The sequence below is a fragment of the Epinephelus fuscoguttatus genome, linkage group LG11, assembly GCF_011397635.1.
Source record: "Epinephelus fuscoguttatus linkage group LG11, E.fuscoguttatus.final_Chr_v1".
Classification (NCBI taxonomy): domain Eukaryota; kingdom Metazoa; phylum Chordata; class Actinopteri; order Perciformes; family Serranidae; genus Epinephelus; species Epinephelus fuscoguttatus.
In genome coordinates, this window is record NC_064762.1 from 1,187,708 (window position 1) to 1,208,162 (window position 20,455).

The 20,455-nt window shown below is 41.4% G+C and overlaps 3 protein-coding genes across 6 annotated transcripts in view; 2 read left to right on the top strand and 1 right to left on the bottom strand.

The window, feature by feature from the left end:
* LOC125896598 (NACHT, LRR and PYD domains-containing protein 12-like) overlaps nucleotides 1–5,113 on the top strand; it is a 50,241-nt gene extending 45,128 nt beyond the window's left edge. For all 3 annotated transcript variants that reach the window (XM_049589279.1, XM_049589277.1, XM_049589278.1), the window contains one exon: nucleotides 3,160–5,113. In XM_049589279.1, coding sequence (XP_049445236.1) covers nucleotides 3,160–3,710 — 551 coding nt within the window. In that variant the 3' untranslated portion in view covers nucleotides 3,711–5,113. The remainder of the gene's footprint in view (nucleotides 1–3,159) is intronic.
* Nucleotides 1–20,455, bottom strand: part of LOC125896593 (NACHT, LRR and PYD domains-containing protein 12-like) — a 451,585-nt gene that overhangs the window by 173,210 nt on the left and 257,920 nt on the right. The gene's annotated exons all lie outside the window — the stretch shown is intronic.
* Nucleotides 5,662–18,647, top strand: LOC125896605 (transcription factor E2F2-like). 2 transcript variants are annotated; one of them, XM_049589286.1, is made up of 9 exons: nucleotides 5,665–5,889; nucleotides 9,622–9,906; nucleotides 10,103–10,149; nucleotides 14,090–14,142; nucleotides 15,297–15,483; nucleotides 16,159–16,313; nucleotides 16,399–16,514; nucleotides 16,964–17,099; nucleotides 18,106–18,647. In XM_049589286.1, exons 1-9 carry the CDS (start codon nucleotides 5,773–5,775, stop codon nucleotides 18,129–18,131), a joined length of 1,122 nt encoding a protein of 373 aa, XP_049445243.1. In that variant the 5' UTR covers nucleotides 5,665–5,772; the 3' UTR covers nucleotides 18,132–18,647. The 2 variants fall into 2 exon arrangements, with proteins under 2 accessions (XP_049445244.1, XP_049445243.1); XM_049589287.1 differs by lacking the exon at nucleotides 18,106–18,647 and having other exon boundaries at nucleotides 5,662–5,889; nucleotides 16,399–16,548; nucleotides 16,964–17,085.

The window sequence follows — 20,455 nt, forward strand, 5'->3', positions numbered from 1 at the left end:
CTGACACAAACTGGAGCGTTGATAAATTGGGAGCGCTGTCTGAATGTAGCGTTGGGTTATCCAGAGCAGCGCACTCTCAGAGTGGCAGAGCGCACTCTGGACACTCTGTCTGTGGAGACGGAGCAGCAGAGCGCCGAGCGGAGTGAATGTGTGATTAACTTAACCGTTGGTTCATTCATGTAGAAATATAACGCTGCGTTTCTTCCACCAACAGGGCTCTCATTTTAGTGTAGAGCGTCAGATTGGATTTACAAATGCACGCTTTATCAGCTAACGCTTCTAAGCAACCGACTGCAGAGTAGCAAAGTTACAGCTAGCTGGCTAACCTTAGCTCAGATTACAGTTAGCTCATTGGCCCTGCATCGCTCTTGGCTAGTAGAAAACGCTTTGTACTGTTACATCAAATATTGTTTGCTCAATCAGTATCATTTGTAAGGATCTTGCAGGTGGGGGAAGTAAGTTGCCACCTGTCATACGCACTCTGAGCTATACTGTTTTAATCTGGTGTTAGTTGCTTTTTTAGCGTTAGCTAATAAAGTAATCATCAAACTGCAAGTTAGCTAATTTAGCGGCCAGATCAGCCCTGAAGTTTGCTACGTTAGCTAGCTAGCATTTAGAGGCGTCAGGCCCTACTCAGCCTTGCAGCCAAATTTTCCCAGTGGCCACTTGTGGAACTGCAGTGAAAAAAATCCACTGCTGCCCAAAAAGCATTTAAACCACGATTATAAAAGAGACATCTGTAAAAGTGTGGACAGGACGCCTCCAAACTGTTAACGAGCTCAATTATGATTCTTAACAATTTTGATGCATGAAGTTTTTATATTTGTAAAACTCTCCTGGAGCCGAGAAAAGCGATTTAAAAAATCTCTGACATCATCACAATGTTAAGACTAAGAACCAAATGGGAACTAATGGGCGGAGCCAGCGGGAGAAACACTGCTGCACATATTCAGCGGGCGTATACTGTTGAAGTGACTTACAGACGCTACTTACTTGCTAACTCTGCTGGAATGAATAGACACCTTTTTTCCATCCAGTTTCTGGGTATTATGAAAACTTATGGTGCTCGTTGGCAAGCAAGCTAATGTTAGCTTACATTAGCAAGCGAGCACAGCCCAATGACGCTCCGCTTCACTCCCCAGTAGGCTGGACGTTAGCTGACGTAGCAACTTGAATTCAGCCAGGGCATAACTTTACATTTTTTAGATTTTCTGGAAGAATTTCAGCCGGAGTCCTTCACATAGAAGTCAGCCCACAGGCTCTTAAACGCAACCTGTTCACCCATGGGCAATAAAAACTGATTACTACATGTCCAAAGTTACATATGATACCTTTTAATAAAAATCTATAACGTATAGAGCATCTTAACAAGTGTCTTATACACATTTTAATTTATGTAAAACTTCAGTTAATAGCCCCGCGCTATTATTTGCTTCAGTCACTGAAGTCAACAGGCCTATATTTGAGAGAGGCCTTTAATTCCTTTCACACAAAATTGTTGCTCAGCAAAGATCAGGAAATACAGTCAAATTGTTTATTTGAACCAGTATGAATATGACTTTTGGAAAAATGAGGCTCTGAATAACAAATCAATTATGTGTTATGTCATGACATTTATTTTCACAGCACCTGAAGATAACAGCACTCGGCATACTGACACAACCCCACTTTATCCTGTGAAAACAGTATTCATAACTTGGATTAATTTTTTATAAAAACATTTTTGATTCTTATAATCCACGGACCCTTATGGACTAAAGGAATATGAATAACTTACTGGGTCAACGACTTTATGACAGCTAAAGAGAGGGTGTCACCACTTGTTTTTTTTTTTGTCATGCTGGTAAATCTGAATGAATTACAGTCTCCTCTGGTGCTCATGGTTTCAGTAAAATGAAATGAACCGAGCTAACGATGTGTAACATCTCCACATAGACAAAAGTGTAAACATTTATACACCCATCAGCCAAAACACTAAAACCACTGACAGGTGAAGTGAATAACATTGATTATCTTGTTATAATGCAAAGATGTGCGAGGAAACTTTTGGTCCTGGTATTCATGCGGATGCCACTTGACATGCACCACCCGTCCAAACACCATTGCAGACCAAGCACCCCCTCTAATGGCAATGGTACTACCTCATGGCAGTAGCTCCCCCAGCAGGACAATGCACCATGCTACACCATAAGAAAATCTCAGGAATGGCCCAAGGAACGTGACAAAAGGCCCGTTTCCACTGAAGAAGTTCCTGGTACTATTTGGGGGGCAGGAACTTTACAGGAACGTCCTCTCGCTCCGCCCTCTCAACCGCTGTGTCTCCACTGAGAGGGCGGAGCGAGAGGAAGGTTCCTGTAAAGTTACCGGGCTCTGGATGTGACGTAATTGTTGGGCAGCCATTTTGACCGGGGTGACACAGCAAAGAAACAAACAAAGAAGAACACCAACAAAGAAGAAGCAGAAGTAAGAAGAAGAAAGCAGACATAAGAAGGACAATTATCAACATGGAAGGAGCTGAAGTGGTTGCTGGGTTACTGGCGTGTCTCTTCGTGTCTCTTCGTCTGCTGAGTTTTAAAAATGCCGGCTATTTTGTTGCTTTCTGTTGACGTCACATCCCGCCTTGAGTATATCCAATCAGCACCAAGTAAACCCCAAGCCCCAGCCAGGAGTTTTTTGGGGCCGTTCTGAGTACCTGCTCCGAGGCAGGGACTTGTTTAGTCCTTGTCAAAGTTCTGGAACTCTGTCCTTCGGGGGTGGTTCCTGCAGTGGAGACGCGCACCAACGGCCGTAATTTTGGTAATTTTGGTCCATAAAATTACCCCGAAGTTCCTGTGTTGGAAACGAGGCCTATTGCAACAATACGATGATCAATGTTATTCACTTCAACCACTAGTGGTTTTAACGTTTTGGCTGATCAGTGTATTTATATGTGCAATCTAAAGTGGTGGGTAGTCAACAACCTGGTTTTATACACCCAAAAAACGTCCATAAAGATGAACTGATCGACAACCAGACCAGGCCTCTCATTAAGACAGGCCTTTATTTGTCAAAATGTGTAGCCACACCAGGCTAAAAACAGAGACTAGGCTTTTAATTGAAATGTTATGATATATCAACAAGTAAAGGAAAAGTAAAGTGTTGCTGTGTTGTGTCCATCAGATGCCTGTGAACTCACACTGGTCCCAAACACGGCACACAGAAACCTCAAACTGTCCGACACCAAGAAGAAGGTGACGAGGGTGAGGAAGGAGCAGAAATATGCTGATCATCAGGAGAGATTTGACCACTGGCCTCAGCTGCTGTGTAGAAATGGTCTGACTGGTCGCTGTTACTGGGAGGTGGAGTGGGAGGGAGCAGTTCATATCGCAGTGACTTACAGAGGGATCAGAAGGAGAGGAGATGGATATGACAGCAGGTTTGGAGGCAATGATCAGTCCTGGTGTCTCTACTGTTCTGATGGTCGTTACTCTGTCTGGCACAAAAATGAAAAAACAGACCTCAGCCCCTCCTCCTCCTCCTCCTCTTCATCCTCGGTCTCTCACAGAGTAGGAGTGTACATGGACCGTCCTGCTGGCACTGTGTCCTTTTACAGCATCTCCCCTGACAAACAGATCCACCTCCACACCCTCAACACCACGTTCACTGAACGTCCTGTTGCTGGATTTGGAGTCTTGAATCTTGGTTCATCTGTGTCTCTGTTGTCTGTTTGAGGGAGAGTGTCCTCCTGTGGAGAGAAACAGGAAGGACTTCTGGTTAATGTTTCCTATATACATCATACCAGCAAGGCCATTTTGTTTTCAACATTTGTAGGAACACATGGGACATAGTGACATGATGACATGGTGACATGATGACATGGTGACATAGTGACATAGTGACATGGTGACATGGTGACATGATGACATAGTGACATGGTGACATAGTGACATGGTGACATGATGACATGGTGACATGATGACATGGTGACATGGTGACATGATGACATAGTGACATGGTGACATGATGACATGGTGACATGATGACATGGTGACATAGTGACATGATGACATAGTGACATGGTGACATGATGACATGGTGACATGATGACATGGTGACATGGTGACATGATGACATAGTGACATGGTGACATAGTGACATAGTGACATGGTGACATGATGACATGGTGACATGATGACATAGTGACATGGTGACATGGTGACATGATGACATAGTGACATGGTGACATGATGACATGGTGACATGATGACATAGTGACATGGTGACATAGTGACATAGTGACATGATGACATAGTGACATGATGACATGATGACATGGTGACATGATGACATAGTGACATGATGACATTTTTGACACACGTCCTTTTAACTTCTGTTTTACTATTCTGTTCCAGTTTTCCCTGAAATGTAGTTTCCAGTATCAGTTCCTGCTGAAATGTGTCTTTTTTATCTTTTTTTGTTTCAAATAAAATTCTGAAAAAACAAAACAAAAAACATTGTCAAACCCAAAATGTTGTCCATCAGATGTCATTGTAACAGCATCAAGCTGCGTCTACCCTGGTGAGTATGTATGTCCCACAGCTTCTTCTGAGCAGTTTGATGTGAGCATCGTGGTGACCTGACAGTGGCCTAAAGACGTGTGGAGTTTGTTGTTACAGTGTAAATTGGTAGGTAAAGCCCCAGAGGTTTGTGCAAGCCTGACTGTTGTTCAAAGTTTGCATTATGAAGTTGTGACAGTCACTGCTTTGTGGGCGCCTGAGGCATACCGCCAGAAATTTTGCACATGTGAAAAATCTGTCAGCCAAACTTATGTAATTGATATATGGCTCTGATAACATTTGAATCAATCAGAATCAGATCTAACAGGATGTGAGTGTTTCTGTGAATAGACTCAGACTACAGGCTGCTGGAAACTTTATAATTCTTTACTGACCAAACCAACATACAATAACACTATATAAAGAAAGGACTGATCATGTGGAGGATACATGTAAACAAAGAAAAAACAATCAAGACAAACAATGAAAAGGTAATATCACATCAAAATACTGTTTCATCCATTCATGTAGAATTTGGCTGCAGGAAACTGTCGAATTTTTGTCTCCGCCTTCTGCCTCTGCTTTACTTTTTTTAATAACAATTTTTATTATTTTAAGTTTTATTGAAAATGTGCAAAACAGCAAGGCATCATTCACCTACATTACGTACAGGGACGTGCAGAGAAACTGCCAAAGCAAACAGCAGAAAACAAATTAAACGTTATATAGTGTAAGATTTAAGACCGATCACATCAAAAGTGATTTTAACTTTAAGTTTTGAATAGAAATGTGATATTAAACAACAAAATGGGAAAATATTTTAAAAAATAAATACATTTATGAATGAAGGAATAACATAACCTACAAGGGGAAACGTAAATGTGACGTGCATTTCATAGCTTTTTTGTGTTTCTTGAATTGCCTCATTTCATTTGCTTGAATCGTGCATTGTTTTAAATCCTGTGAAGCTCTTTGTAACTTTACTTTTAAAAAGCACTTCATAAATAAAGTGCATTATTATTATTATTATTATTATCATTCTTCTTATTATTATTACAATTATTATAATTATAAATCACCTCGAAGGAGCCTATCATCTCCCCTTTCCATTTTCCCTCCATTTTTGTACATCCGGGTCACAAACATCTATTTCCGGTAAGAGAAACACACCTTGAAACGTGATGAAAACAAACCGCCCACGTGCGTGTCCGCTGTGAGCGGAGGAGAGACGGTAACCATGATGAAGTGTGTCGTCTCCGGGTGTCCCAACCGCACCGTAACCGGTAACCGGGGGCTGTTTCACCGACCACGGAAGAGGTTCTTCAGCTTCCCCACAGACCCGGCTCGTGTCAAGGTATGGACCCGTGAAACTGACCCGCGTGAAGAGACGTTACCGGGTGTCGTTAACCCTTTGTAACGATGCTAATTAGCTAACCATGCCAATATATTAGCTTCTCGAGGGGACCACACCGGGTAGCGGCAGGTTTTAGCCTCAGTTTGGTCCCGGATGGCTCCCGTAGAAAGCACTGTAATGGAAGTAGAGCGGTTACATCAGGTTACATTCACCAAACCAACAAATTAATACTCACATTTAAAGTGTTTTATCTTGTGAGAGTAAATGTTTTACTCTGAAAACACTTTTAATAAAGTTCAGATCTGACTTTGGTGTCTGTGACGTTTGTGTGTGAGCCGCAGGTGTTTCAGATTTACTCCTGACTGTGTTATCTGGTGACTGTCAGCCGTCTGTGGTTGTCATGGTGACAACAGCTGTTTCCAACCAGGTAGAGAACACGTAGCTGTCCTCGTGACGTGTCTGTGTTCAGTTTCATCACAGTGTCAAACACCTGTGGAGAGGAAACCAGTCACGTGTTGTGACGGAATGTCGGAAACAGGAAGTGAGCAGGTTTAATTTCCTGTTTCTTTAGCTCCTGTGTCTAACAGATAAACTCTGGACAGGCCGACACAGTGTCATCTTTGGTGCCCGTCTAAACAAACGTGTGTTACGGGAGAATAAATGAAAGACGTGCCGACATGTTGATATTGTCATATACCCCAAACATCCGACAGCATACAGTCAGTGATGTCACAGTGATGTCACAGTGATGTGAGGCAGCCAGATCAACATGTGACCACACTGTCCACCTCCCTAAGAACATTTTAGGATCTTATTGGTTTCCAATACAAAAAGCAGCTGTTTAAATCCAGTTAACTCATAAACCTGACGTTGATCGTAACGCTACAGATCAACAAAGCCGATATTTCTACAGTCGCCTTCATTTAGTTCTGACGCCATGTTTCCCACCATCACAGTGCTACCTGCTCAGCAATGATCTGCGGGAAACTTGAGGCACAGACACGTCAAGACTCAAGATGCTTTATTGTCAATTCTCTAGTGATGTGCAGTTATGTATAGAATATTGTAGAATAGAACAGAACAGAAAGGCTTTATTGTCATTGCACAGGAACAACAGGATGCTACATATGCTGCCAAAATGTGAGTGCAGACAAGAAATACAGATCCTTTGCATAGCAAAGAACATTTATGCAACAGGACAATAAATAACACACAACGTAAAATAAGTAGCACAAATACTCACGACAGGTGAGGATTTTATGTGCAGTGATGTGCAGTGATGTGGTGCAGTGATGTGGTGCAGTGATGTGGTGCAGTGATGTGCAGTGATGTGGTGCAGTGATGTGGTGCAGTGATGTGGTGCAGTGATGTGCAGTGAGGTGCAGTGATGTAGTGATGTGGTGCAGTGATATAGGTTACATCATACGTGAATCAGTCTCAGGTGAGTCGATTGAATCCACCTGAGCATCATCAGAACACATTCTCAACATTAGCTTTATTGATCTAAAGCTCTACGTCAAATAATTTATTTTATTTTATTTTTTTGAAAATAATAGGCACTTTTTTTCCTTCAGAATTTGTTTTTTATTTTTTCGCTTTGTCATGTTTTCTCTAAAAATTGCCAAAATGACACTATTTATCAGCCACAAACTGTAAAAACAGAAACTGATGTTGGATTTTCAAATTTCTGACAGTCCTTGAACACATCATGTGCAATAAACACTTCTGTCAGGAAAAAACACACAAACCAAATCTGAGCTCAACATAATGACACGTCATCAGAGTCACTTTATTCTACGTCTCATTTATAATTTGGCCAAAAATAAACTGAGACTTTTTTTAAACTTAAGGAGTTCATCATCAACTATGAACATTAAAGAGTAAGTTTAAAAAAATCTAGTAACTCATTTCAGGGTCCAACATTAACGGTTGCCCGAATGCCCGGGGCAAGTAAAAATAGCCGGCGGGCTAGCAGACCCTGCGCAGACATGCCCGATTGGGCAAGCAGCACCGACTCAGATATTTTTATTTATTTATTTTTTTTCTAATCGCAGGGCAGGAATTATACCACGGCCAAACAGCCAGTGCTGTAATCCCCCTCCTACCCATACAGCCAGTGTAGCATGTCCTGTTTTTTTAACATGACGAACAGCAAGGCTACGACTAACAAGTTAACGTACTGACACTCCTCAGACAGACAGACAGACAGACACACACACACACACACACACACACACACACACACACACACACACACACACGAACACACACACACGCCAGACAGCCTCTCAGTCCTTACCCACTAACGTTAGATCATGTACAACACAGGTACCACAGAAACTTTTACAAAAGGTCATAATGTGCTTCTAGTGACTGTCAAATCGCCAGCGAACGTTGTTTACACTGCCTGCTCTCATGGGACAAAGATCCTCTCTGAGGAAGAGGGCTCACTTTGCTGCAGGTTTTTTTTGTTTTTTTCTTTTAATAAATTGAACACACATTAAAGAACATACAAGATCCTGTAGAGAATTAATACATATAATACAATACAATAAACACTGTTATTTAAATTAAATGAAGGAAGAGGATTTTTTTAAAGGCAAATGAAATATTGGGGATTTATATAAAAATATACATAGAGACATATAAATAATTATATAATTAAAAATATGTAGGCTATGTTAGGTGAATACTCCTGTCAGTGACCCTTATATTGTTTTGTCTTCATTCAATGTAGTTAGCACATATTGTTATTGCGCCATTGGTTTTGGCCTTGGTGCCCCAATAAATTTGTATTTATCAAAGGCCAAAGTGGCCTTGCCCTAAAAATATCTTAACTCCAGGCCTGTAATCGTGTATTTCCTCTCCTGTTTCTGTCCTCGGAGGGGCCAGTTGCAGTGTGCTGCTTTTTTATGTGCTGCTGCCTCCATTGGCTGAGCGTCTCTGCTGACGTAAGATATAAGTCATGAGCGAAAATACACACCACACAGCCAGAAAAAGAACCTCTAAAGCAGGGCAAGTAAGAATTTAGATGGGGCAAGTAGATTTGAGAAGTACTTGCCTGGCAGGGCAAGTAGGAAAAAACCTTAACGTCGGACCCTGCATTTATGGTTTGGGGAGGGTCATGGAAATACCTGGAGCCTCAGGAAGGGTCGAAATAAAAAATTGATAAATAAATAAATAAATAAATAAATAAAGAAGTCACAAGTCAACCTAACAGCTAATGTTAACCAGCTGCTAACAGCTAATGTTGACTAGCTGCTAACAGCTAATGTTAACCAGCTGCTAACAGCTAATGTTGACCAGCTGCTAACAGCTAATGTCGACTAGCTGCTTACAGCTAATGTTAACCAGCTCTCCTCCTGCTCATCATGGACTTGTTGTTCACACTGTGACATCATCAGGAAACAGTAGACTGCGTCCCCTGACATGAAGCAGTCAAAAAGTGCACACAATTCTGTGTCCTCTCACCGCGGATGCTGTGATTTGGCCCAGTACTCATTGTAGCCCACTCTTATAAGACCCAATAATAATAATACTAATAAGTTACTGTGGACCTATACGCCATGCCTTTTAATAAAATTACCAGAGGAGTTCTCTGAAAAACAGGTAATATCAGCCTACATGAACTCACTCCTACTCGCTACGTGACATCACAGCTGCAGCTAATGATCATCATCATTGAATAATGTCCACGATCAATCGATCAGTAACGTCAATGACTTTGTTCAGGTGTGGCTCGCAGCGCTGAGGGAGGCGGACCGGCAGGACGCCACAGAGCAGCACATCATCTGTGAAGACCACTTCCTGTCGGAGGACATCTCCACCAGCGGGGTGAAAAGTGACGCCATCCCCATCATGCCCCCTGACCTGGGCGGGCCGCTGGGCCTGGTCAGCCCCTGGGGAGCTGAGTGCTCTGAGGAGGAGGAGGAGGAGGAGGAGGAGTGGGCCACCAGAGACTGTGAGGAGGATGAAGATGAAGATGATGCTCCTCCTGCATCACATCCTCCACAGCAGGTCTGTTTGTTTAATATGTTTCACACGTGTGACGCGTCTCTGAATCTGACACACAGGAGGAAGTGAAGAGGAAGTGACCTCATCTGAAAGCATTAAAGAGATTTAATCTATACATTTATGAGATTTTATTTCTGATCTGAAATGTAAAAACTCTGACCCTCAGGATCTTCCTCTTGTTCCTCTCTCTAATTTCCAGGATCCAGGTGTTCGTTTGGAGAATCCTCCGGAGGCGGCGACGACCAGGTAACAAACGTTCAGCCTGTCATGTGTCAGTTAACCCTTTGTTATCTTTCAGTTTCCAGCCACTGCCAACGTTTTGATCATATTCACTGATCTCTGAAGACACACAGAATCATTTGCTCTGTAAATATATAAAGAGTTTATTCATCAAACTTAACAACAGATCCTGTTGTTATTCTGTCAGATTCGTTTTTCATGAATTTGTGACTTTTCATAAAAAACTTTTTTCAAAAAGCTGAGAAAAATGTATTTTTGTCAGAGTCATTTTTAAGAACAAAATCAATTTCACATTGACGTGTTTATTTTTTTCTCATTTCCTTACGTCAGTCTGAACTGTATAAACAATAACAATAATGTTGTCTATGAGGTGCAGCAGCTGAGCACGTTGTCACGTTCAGTGTGTCACTGTCATCGTCATGGAGATCCTGTTTCTCCCCATTAACTCTTTTGTTTCTTCATCCAATCAGATTCAGAATGTTGATCAAAACAGGAAGTGAAAGAGTCTGAGTCCATCAACGTCTCCGGGTTGTGCAGTTTACTGGGGCTGTAGTCAACCAAAGAAAATCTTGGTCGACTAAAGTCGCACATAATCTTCAACTAATTGATTAGTTGTGGGGAAAAAAAAATCTGCACGTTATTTTTACTTGTGTGGTGGTGTGTCTGTGTCACTCTGCAGTTACACCTCCAAAACACTAGTCGGCGGTGGAGGACTGTGTTAAGAGCTGTAAAGTTTAGTTCAAATCAAACTTTATTTATATAGTTGATTCAAAACACACATTAAACACACATGAAGCACACATTAAACACACGTTAAACACACATTAAGCACACATTAAACACACATTAAGCACACATTAAACACACGTTAAACACACATTAAGCACACATTAAACACACATTAAACACACGTTAAACACACATTAAGCACACATTAAACACACATTAAGCACACATTAAGCACACGTTAAACACACGTTAAACACACATTAAACACACGTTAAACACACATTAAACACACATTAAACACACATTAAGCACACATTAAACACATATGAAGCACACATTAAGCACACATTAAGCACACATGAAGCACACATTAAACACACGTTAAACACACGTTAAGCACACGTTAAGCACACATAAAACAAACATAAAACACACATTAAGCACACATTAAACACACATTAAACACACATAAAGCACACATAAAGCACACATTAAACACACATTAAACACACAAAACACACATTAAGCACACATTAAGCACACATTAAGCACACTAAACACACATAAAGCACACATTAAACACACATAAAACACATTAAGCACACATTAAGCACACTAAACACACATTAAACACACATTAAGCACACATGAAGCACACATAAAACACACGTTAAACACACGTTAAGCACACGTTAAGCACACATAAAACAAACATTAAACACACATTAAGCACACATGAAGCACACATAAAACACACGTTAAACACACGTTAAGCACACGTTAAGCACACATAAAACAAACATTAAACACACATTAAACACACATTAAGCACACATGAAGCACACATAAAACACACGTTAAACACACGTTAAGCACACGTTAAGCACACATAAAACAAACATAAAACACACATTAAGCACACATGAAGCACACATAAAACACACGTTAAACACACGTTAAGCACACGTTAAGCACACATAAAACAAACATAAAACACACATTAAGCACACATTAAACACACATTAAACACACATTAAACACACATGAAGCACACATTAAACACACATTAAACACACATTAAGCACACATTAAGCACACATTAAACACACATTAAGCACACATTAAACACACGTTAAACACACATTAAGCACACATTAAACACATGAAGCACACATTAAACACACATTAAACACACATGAAGCACACATTAAACACACATTAAACACACATTAAGCACACATTAAACACATATGAAGCACACATTAAGCACACATTAAGCACACATTAAACACATGTTAAACACACATTAAGCACACATTAAACACATGTTAAACACACATTAAGCACACATTAAACACACATTAAGCACACATTAAACACACATTAAACACACATGAAGCACACATGAAGCACATTAAACACACATTAAACACACATTAAGCACACATGAAGCACACATAAAACACACGTTAAACACACGTTAAACACACGTTAAGCACACGTTAAGCACACATAAAACAAACATAAAACACACATTAAGCACACATTAAACACACATTAAACACACATAAAGCACACATAAAGCACACATTAAACACACAAAACACACATTAAGCACACATTAAGCACACATTAAGCACACATTAAACACACATTAAGCACACTAAACACACATTAAGCACACATTAAGCACAGATAAAACACACATAAAGCACACATTAAACACACATAAAACACATTAAGCACACATTAAGCACACTAAACACACATTAAGCACACATGAAGCACACTAAACACACATTAAACACACATTAAGCACACATTAAGCACACATGAAGCTCACATTAAGCACACATTAAGCACACATAAAACACACATTAAACACACATAAAACACATATTAAGCACACATTAAGCACACTAAACACACATTAAACACACATTAAGCACACATGAAGCACACATTAAGCACATTAAACACACATTAAACACACATTAAGCACACATTAAGCACACTAAACACACATTAAGCACACATTAAGCACACATGAAGCACATTAAACACACATTAAACACACATTAAGCACACATTAAGCACACTAAACACACATTAAGCACACATTAAACACACGTTAAACACACATTAAACACACATTAAACACACATTAAGCACACATTAAACACATATGAAGCACACATTAAGCACACATTAAACACACATTAAGCACACATTAAACACATGAAGCACACATTAAACACACATGAAGCACACATTAAGCACATTAAACACACATGAAGCACACATTAAGCACACATTAAGCACACATAAAACACACGTTAAACACACGTTAAACACACATTAAACATGGCTTAATAGAGACAGTTTCAAACACAAGTACACAAATCAGCTTCACTATAACTCGCAGCATTCACAGACAAACACTTGTCTTTATCTGGACACATTTTCCCCACAAATACAACATGCTAACGTTATTAGCACAAGCCTATGACATGTTACATTGTATAAATTAGCCTAGCGACGAGCGGAGATTTCCTCTGCTCATATGAAGCCAGGATAAATCACACACAGGACTTAAAATGCTATTTTAGTGGAGGCTTTATTGTCTTCACAATTTATTGTTTCTTATCTGTGAAATTAAAGTAAATACAAGCTTTGTTTCCACTGAGGGAAATGTTTTCAGCTTACAGAGACAGACAGGAGGTCCATTTTCACAGGTAACTTAGCCTGTCCCCCCGCCGCAGGAAATAATGGATTAATCCTGGAAAGCTGTTGATGTAGCACTTTTCTCCTTATGAAAGTAAGCACAGCGATTATTCGACCAATGAGAATTTGGTCGGACGAGAGCACAGCGACCAAATAATCCACTAGTCGACCAGGAGACTACAGGCCTACAGTTTACAAGCTGCTACATTTCTGTAAACATCTTCCTCCTGTTTCCAGCAGATCTTCTCCTTTGTTTGTTTTTGCACATGGCAGTGCTGTTCTATTTCACAAGATGTGTAACAGCGCCCCCTACCTGATAACAGTGAAAACAGATTGTTTGAATATCTGGTGAATGACGGAGAAAGAGTTAAAATGAAACTTTATTTTCTGGAGATGTTTTTGGTATTTAGTGTATGAAACTGTCTCAAATGTTCCAGAGCAGCAGATTCTGTGTGTGTTTGTCAGAACTCATCATGTTGTCTGTTTCTTTCAGTTCTCTCCTGCAACAGAGGAGACGGTCTGAGTCCAACAGAGACGGCAGACAGAGTGAGTGTGAGCTGCGTTCAGCCCTGAAACCTTTACTTAAACAAACGCAGTGGTGCGTTCAACAGCCTGTGGTGTTACGCAGGCGCACTGCCTTTTAATATGGCAGCGCTTCATTCAGTTCAACTCAGATGGGTTTTATTGGCATCATGGGAAACTTTTGCCGACATCGCCAAAACAAAAAGTGACCATGAGATAAAGATTTGTCAGAATGTGGTTTGTAAAGACGCAGCTGCTGATTGGCTAACGCCTCTGACACGCCCACCAAACAAGAGAAGATCACCTCGAGACTGTTTGACACGTCAGTCAGAAACGTTGCTCGATAAGTTGAGACTGAACGTGTCCCTGCTGCCAGGTCACGTCAGAGGTTTCCAAACTGTGTCAGAATCTGCACCTCATCTTTGAGTCATAACTCAGTCACGTCTGAACACAGGTGTGACACACATTAACCCTTTAACAGTCACACTGAGAAATAAATTTGCAAAATATTTTCTTTGTAGAATAGTTTCTGACTCCACATTCAGCAGCGTGTAAGTTTCATACGTTTAGATGACCCAAACTAACATGCATTATCAGCTTTTTCTTCTGTGTGACTCAAGTTTAAATTTTTGTCACGTAAAAACATTTTAGACTTTAACATGGAACAAAATACGTCCATTCATTGAGAAAAAAATATTTGCAACGACTGCACTGAAGTAATTAGTTGATTAATTGATCAAAAGAAAATGAATTGTGAACTTAGTTTGATAATTGTTAAAATATTTCTTCCCAAATGTCTCAGATTTTCTGTTTTTCTTTGTTTTATATCAAAGTTAACGGAATGTTTTTGGGGTTTTTGCTCAGAAAACATTTGAAGACGTCCTCGTTAACTCTGACATTTACAGATCAAATAATGAACGGATGAATTCAGAATGATCGTCACATAGATTGAAAGTATTTTATGTTATTTCCTGGAGATGAAAATTCCAAACGTCTTGCTGTAGTCGAGGTTTCATGAACATGTTTTAAATGCCTGGAAACATGAAGTGAACATGCAGCTGTTCATATCGACGACTGCTGACGTAAACTGAATTTTATATTAATCAGCTGATCACTGTGTGTGTGTGTGTGTGTGTGTGTGTGTGTGTGTGTGTGTGTGTGTGTGTGCGCGCGCGCAGACGTGTCTCTGGGGCTGCTGACTCTGCGCTTCCTCCAGCTGCTGCTGGCGGCTCCGGACGGCGCTCTGGACCTCAGGGACGTTCCCGCGAGCCTGAACACCCGCAAACGGCGAGTCTATGACATCACGCACGTCCTGAGCGGCTTCAACCTCATCAAGAAGGACTCGGCCAACTGGATCAAGTGGATGTGAGTCTGAAAGATGATGTAATGACTCAGACCCTGGTCGACAGGTTAACTCCTCCTCCTGTATTTGAACCATCAGGTCTCATGAACAACGTCTTTATGTTCGGACCCTGAACTTATTTCTGTGAGGTTTATTTGTTCGTCACCTGCTGATGAGATTTCATCAGTAACAGAACTGAACTGTGGGAAAGTTTCAGTCAGTAAAACATGACAGGCGGTCATGTGACAGTCACAGAGATATCAGAAGAGATGATGTCACAGCCTGCAGCTGGTGATGTCACACTGTCAGGTCCTGTCAGTACAAACACAGATTTTTTTCTGAACGGATTCTTTTCCCCTCCGTTTGGGAGAAAAATTCCATCCACACGACCTCGTTTTACGACATATCTGCGTCTACACTGGAACGCTGCAGAACTCTCCTTACAGAGCTCACCTGTTATCATTTTATTAAGACTTCATTAGGGGCGGGGCCTCTGTGAGTGACAGGCTGTCTGCCGATACCGGCTGTCTCTTACTGCCTTTGCTGAGGGCTTAAAGGTGAGACAGCTCTCAGCAAAGTAAAATAAAAAGAATAAGTTTGCACAAACGTAAATTAAAGCAGGTATAACCTCTTTAACGACTCTACAGGGATTGTTGCTGCTCTGCATTGTAAAGCTTCTCTGTCTGCTCTGTGTGCAGAGGAAAGAGTCCCATCTCCAGCTTCCTGTGGAAGAACCCGCAGAGGCTGCAGAGCGAGCTGGAGAACCTGAAGGTGGTGGAGGACAAGCTGGACGGACTCATCAAAAGCTGCGCTCAGCAGCTCTTCGACATGACGGACGACGTGGAGAGCTCAGCATATCCTTCACAGCAGAGTGAAACAGAATCATCACTGTACATGTTCATATTAACACAACACAGGGTTTCTTTAACGCCTCCTCACGTCAGCCTACGTGACGTACGCAGACATCAGCCGGCTCAGATCCATCCAGCAGCAGACGGTGATCATCGTCAAAGCTCCGGAGGAAACGCAGCTAGAGATCCCTGCGCCACAGGAGGTAACTGACACCTGGGCAGTTTGTCTGCAGTGAGGTCAGTGACGTCATGTTTGTTGAGCAACATTTGCACACAACTTTGATCATTGGTGAATATTCCAGGAGTCTGTGATGCACCATCTGACAGGAAGTTAGCACAAACGTTTCTGAAGGAGATTGATGATTAAAATGAACCAGTACTAAAACAACAGTGTCAGACTGTCGGGGGTTAAATCACTGATCACAGCTGGAAGGTTCATGCTCACCTTTACATACAGAGACAACATTATGACGTCGTCCACCGTCGCCTCTGTTGTTTGTTGTTGTGTTAAACCTCTGACTCCGCCCTCTGGGGCCGTCTATTGGCTGAATCATAAAGGACACATGGCAGTGTGAGAGCTGTGACCATTGAAATGAACGTGTGTGTGTGTGTGTGTGTGTGTGTGTGTGTGTGTGTGTGTGTGTTGATGCAGGACCACATCCAGATGCACCTGAAAGCGGGGAGGGCTCCCATCACAGTGCTGACCTGTGAGCTGGGCTCAGCAGAGAGGAGCGGCTCCTTCTTAACACTGGAGGAGAGCCGAGTCAGGACGACCATGCTGTGCCCAGGTAACCATAGCAACCACATCTGTCAGTTTGTTTACACACACACACACACACACACACACACACAAATATTGTGCTGTTATTGTGAGGGTGACGCAGGACATGTGAACAACATGTTGTGTTTGAGGATGATGAAGATGTGCAGATGTGACTCAGGTGTTGGGAGCAGTCAGACACGGCTTTGTGTCTGTTTACAGTCAGCTCTGTGCGTTGTCATGGAGACGTTAAACACAAACCAACTCACCAACAGTTTGTCAGGCCGGAGTAGAGACACATGACCAAAAGAAAAACCAACATCTCTGGTCTGAAGCAGAAACACAGCGACATTTAAACATCAGGACAGAATCTGATATCAACAGGTTTTTAGACACGAACAAATATCACAAAAACTGTAATACTTTATGCATGTGAGCGTAGTGACTGATAATAACTCCAGAACACATCCAGAGTCTTGTGTTGCACTCTCAGGTGCCTCATCCTCCACCGGAGGCGCTGTTCTTCAGTCTGTCATCATCTGAAACTGAAGGAACAGCATGAACGCAGCTCCTCTGTGACCTCACAGTCTGGGTGTGACTGTTGGCTCAGAAACATCAACCTTCATCATGTCTGACTGTGTCATCATCACAAACATGTCAACCAGGAAACGTTTCACTGAGCGCATGAGATCACCACTTTTAGCTTCACCTCATCGGCCCTCTGTCGCCCTGTTGTTACCACACTCATCATAAAACAATCATCACTTTGATAATAATGTAGATTTCTGAAGTTAGAATACATCTCATGGAGCTGAGACCTGCAGCTTTTACTTTCCTTTTATTGTCAGAGTCTGTTTGTTGTTGCAGCTGATCCAGAACAGGAAACACGTCTGACCTGCAGCTGTTTAAAGAATCTGGTTGGCCTGACATCACCTGACCATCCACCAATCACGTTTCAGCTTGTCATTTATGAGCTGACGTGTCACCGGTGTGACTCCTCAGTGATGTTTTCTCTCGTGTTGTTGCTGCTGCAGGGTCGTCAGGTGCACAGAGGGTGTAGCCAGCAGCCGACCACCAGGAGGCACCGGCCGTCCTCAGGGTTCAGACACAGACCTGGAAACATGACGAGTCGATGACATCACAGATCGTGTGCAGGTACCAGCAGGTCACACAAAGACACTTCCTGCACACATGGCGGGAACACAGAGGAGGTTTCTACTGAAGACAGATTTAAATGTGACCTCCACTGCTGCGACACGGCAACGTCACGGGAACATTAAACCTTTATTCATGGATAATTTTTCACCAGTGAGACAAGATTTTATTAAACTCCTCTGTGGAGCCGGACAGTCTGCTGAGACATGAAATGATGAAGGTGAGGAAGACGACAGGTTTTTATGTTTCTAAGAGGAGTGATGAAGAGGAGCAATATGACACACGCATGAAACAGTTTCTTCTATTTTATATGACGTCATCTGCTGTGAAATATTTTGTTTCAGTTTTTGACTTTTCTTTTCTTCTTGTGTTTTTGATATAAAATGTTTTTCTGTCATCAATAAAAGTCGAGCTTGTATGAGACCTGTTGTCGGCCTGCGTCCTGAAGGTTGCTGGTTCAAATCCCTGGCGCAGCAGTCAGAGCCTCACAGTCGAAGGATTAAAATCAAATGTATAAAACAAAGATAAGACACCAGATTAAATACATACGGGGGACGGACATGAGATACAATTTAAAAGATAAAACATGCTCCATAAATGTCTGAACAGACGGCCGATGGAAAGAGAGTGTGTGCAGAGACGTCAGAGTAATAATAATAATAATAATGATAATAATAATGATAATACGTCACATTATCCAGCGTGAAGTCGCATCTGTCAGTGAGATTATAGAACATACAGATATATGTAAGGTAACGTCATCATTGTTTTGTGTTTGTTTTTTGGAAAACACTTTTTACTTTATTTCAGTGAGCTCAGGTCACAGTACTTAAAACTTTACTTATATGATGCTAATAGCAACGATAAATTAAACATGAATACGATTAAAAATAAATAAATCTACAGGGTTTCAATGGAGTTCATAATAATACTGTCAAGTATTTTCAGTTTCATTGTTTTTATTAACTTTATTTCATTGCAGGTGTTTTGTCTGACGTCATGTTGCTGCCACAGTTTTTTTCCTGCCTACGCAAAACACATTTTTCACACGATATTTCAATTTAATTTCATTCCTGTTTGTTATTACAGCACATACTTCCCTCATGTCTGCACGTTGTATTTCAGTGTTTGAAGTAACGGCCGGGTGCAGCAAGCAGGGGGCAGCAGTGTGCTGTTAAGCTGGCAGGATGTTGTTGCAGCAGAAACATCTTGCAGAATAATGAGTTGTAATTATAACAATTATTTTTATTTGTTCAGTCTGAGTCTTGAGCTGCTTCAGTGTGGTGGTGGAGGAACTGTTCACCTCCTGTACAACAGTAAAAGTTCTGCTCTTAAACCTTTCATACAAGAACTGAAGTGTTCTCAGCAAAGTGTGCTCAGAGTATCGAGAGTAAAAGTACTTATTCAGAAACATGATGGCGTTTAATTGTGTACATTAAATGTGTGATCCTGTGCAGCTTGGAAAAGTTGCTGCACCAGAAAAATGATTTTGTTCTTTTGCATTTAATGCAACATAACATAACATAGCCCTCAAAATATATATCCAAGATCCTTGTGATGGTTCATCAACTCACAATAGGTTGGATGACTCCATCATTGCTTGAGAGCATCTGTTTCACTTGAACTGGCACTATGCAGTGTCAGGGTTCGGGTAAGAACCTGGGCACAAAAAAGACTACAAAATTTGGCTGCTTTATGGCATACGTCATATCCCCCTCTTTGTCACATCCCCCTCCTCTCTTTAGAGTAGCAAAGCCGAACCGAGGTGAACCAAGTCAGACGTGGTTGTCAAGTGACAAAGAAAAGGAAGAAGGTGAAGGTGCTGTCTGAGGAGACAAAGAAAAAAAAATGGGAGAGTGATAAAACAAGAGCTCCAACAAGGATTAATATTGGCCCGTCTTTCACGTGCTGGCGAGAGCTGAAAGAGGAGGAGGGATGCCCGACCGATGGTGACATGGTGCTGTTACTGCTGGACTCGTAAGTATAAACTGTTTGCTTACAATCTATATAATAACTTTACCTGTTCTGAGGACATGATGATCGCACATTACACGGCCAGCTTCAGGAAGTTCACCGGTATCGTTGGCTTGTCAACAAATGCACGCGCAGAAAGATTTTTGCGACAGCTGTAACAGACAGTACCGTTTTTCGTCTGTAGGGGGAGCCCGTGAGGTAAAAAGAGCAATCCTACATCGTGTTGCTTTAAAGCTTCACTGAGTGCGTTCACAT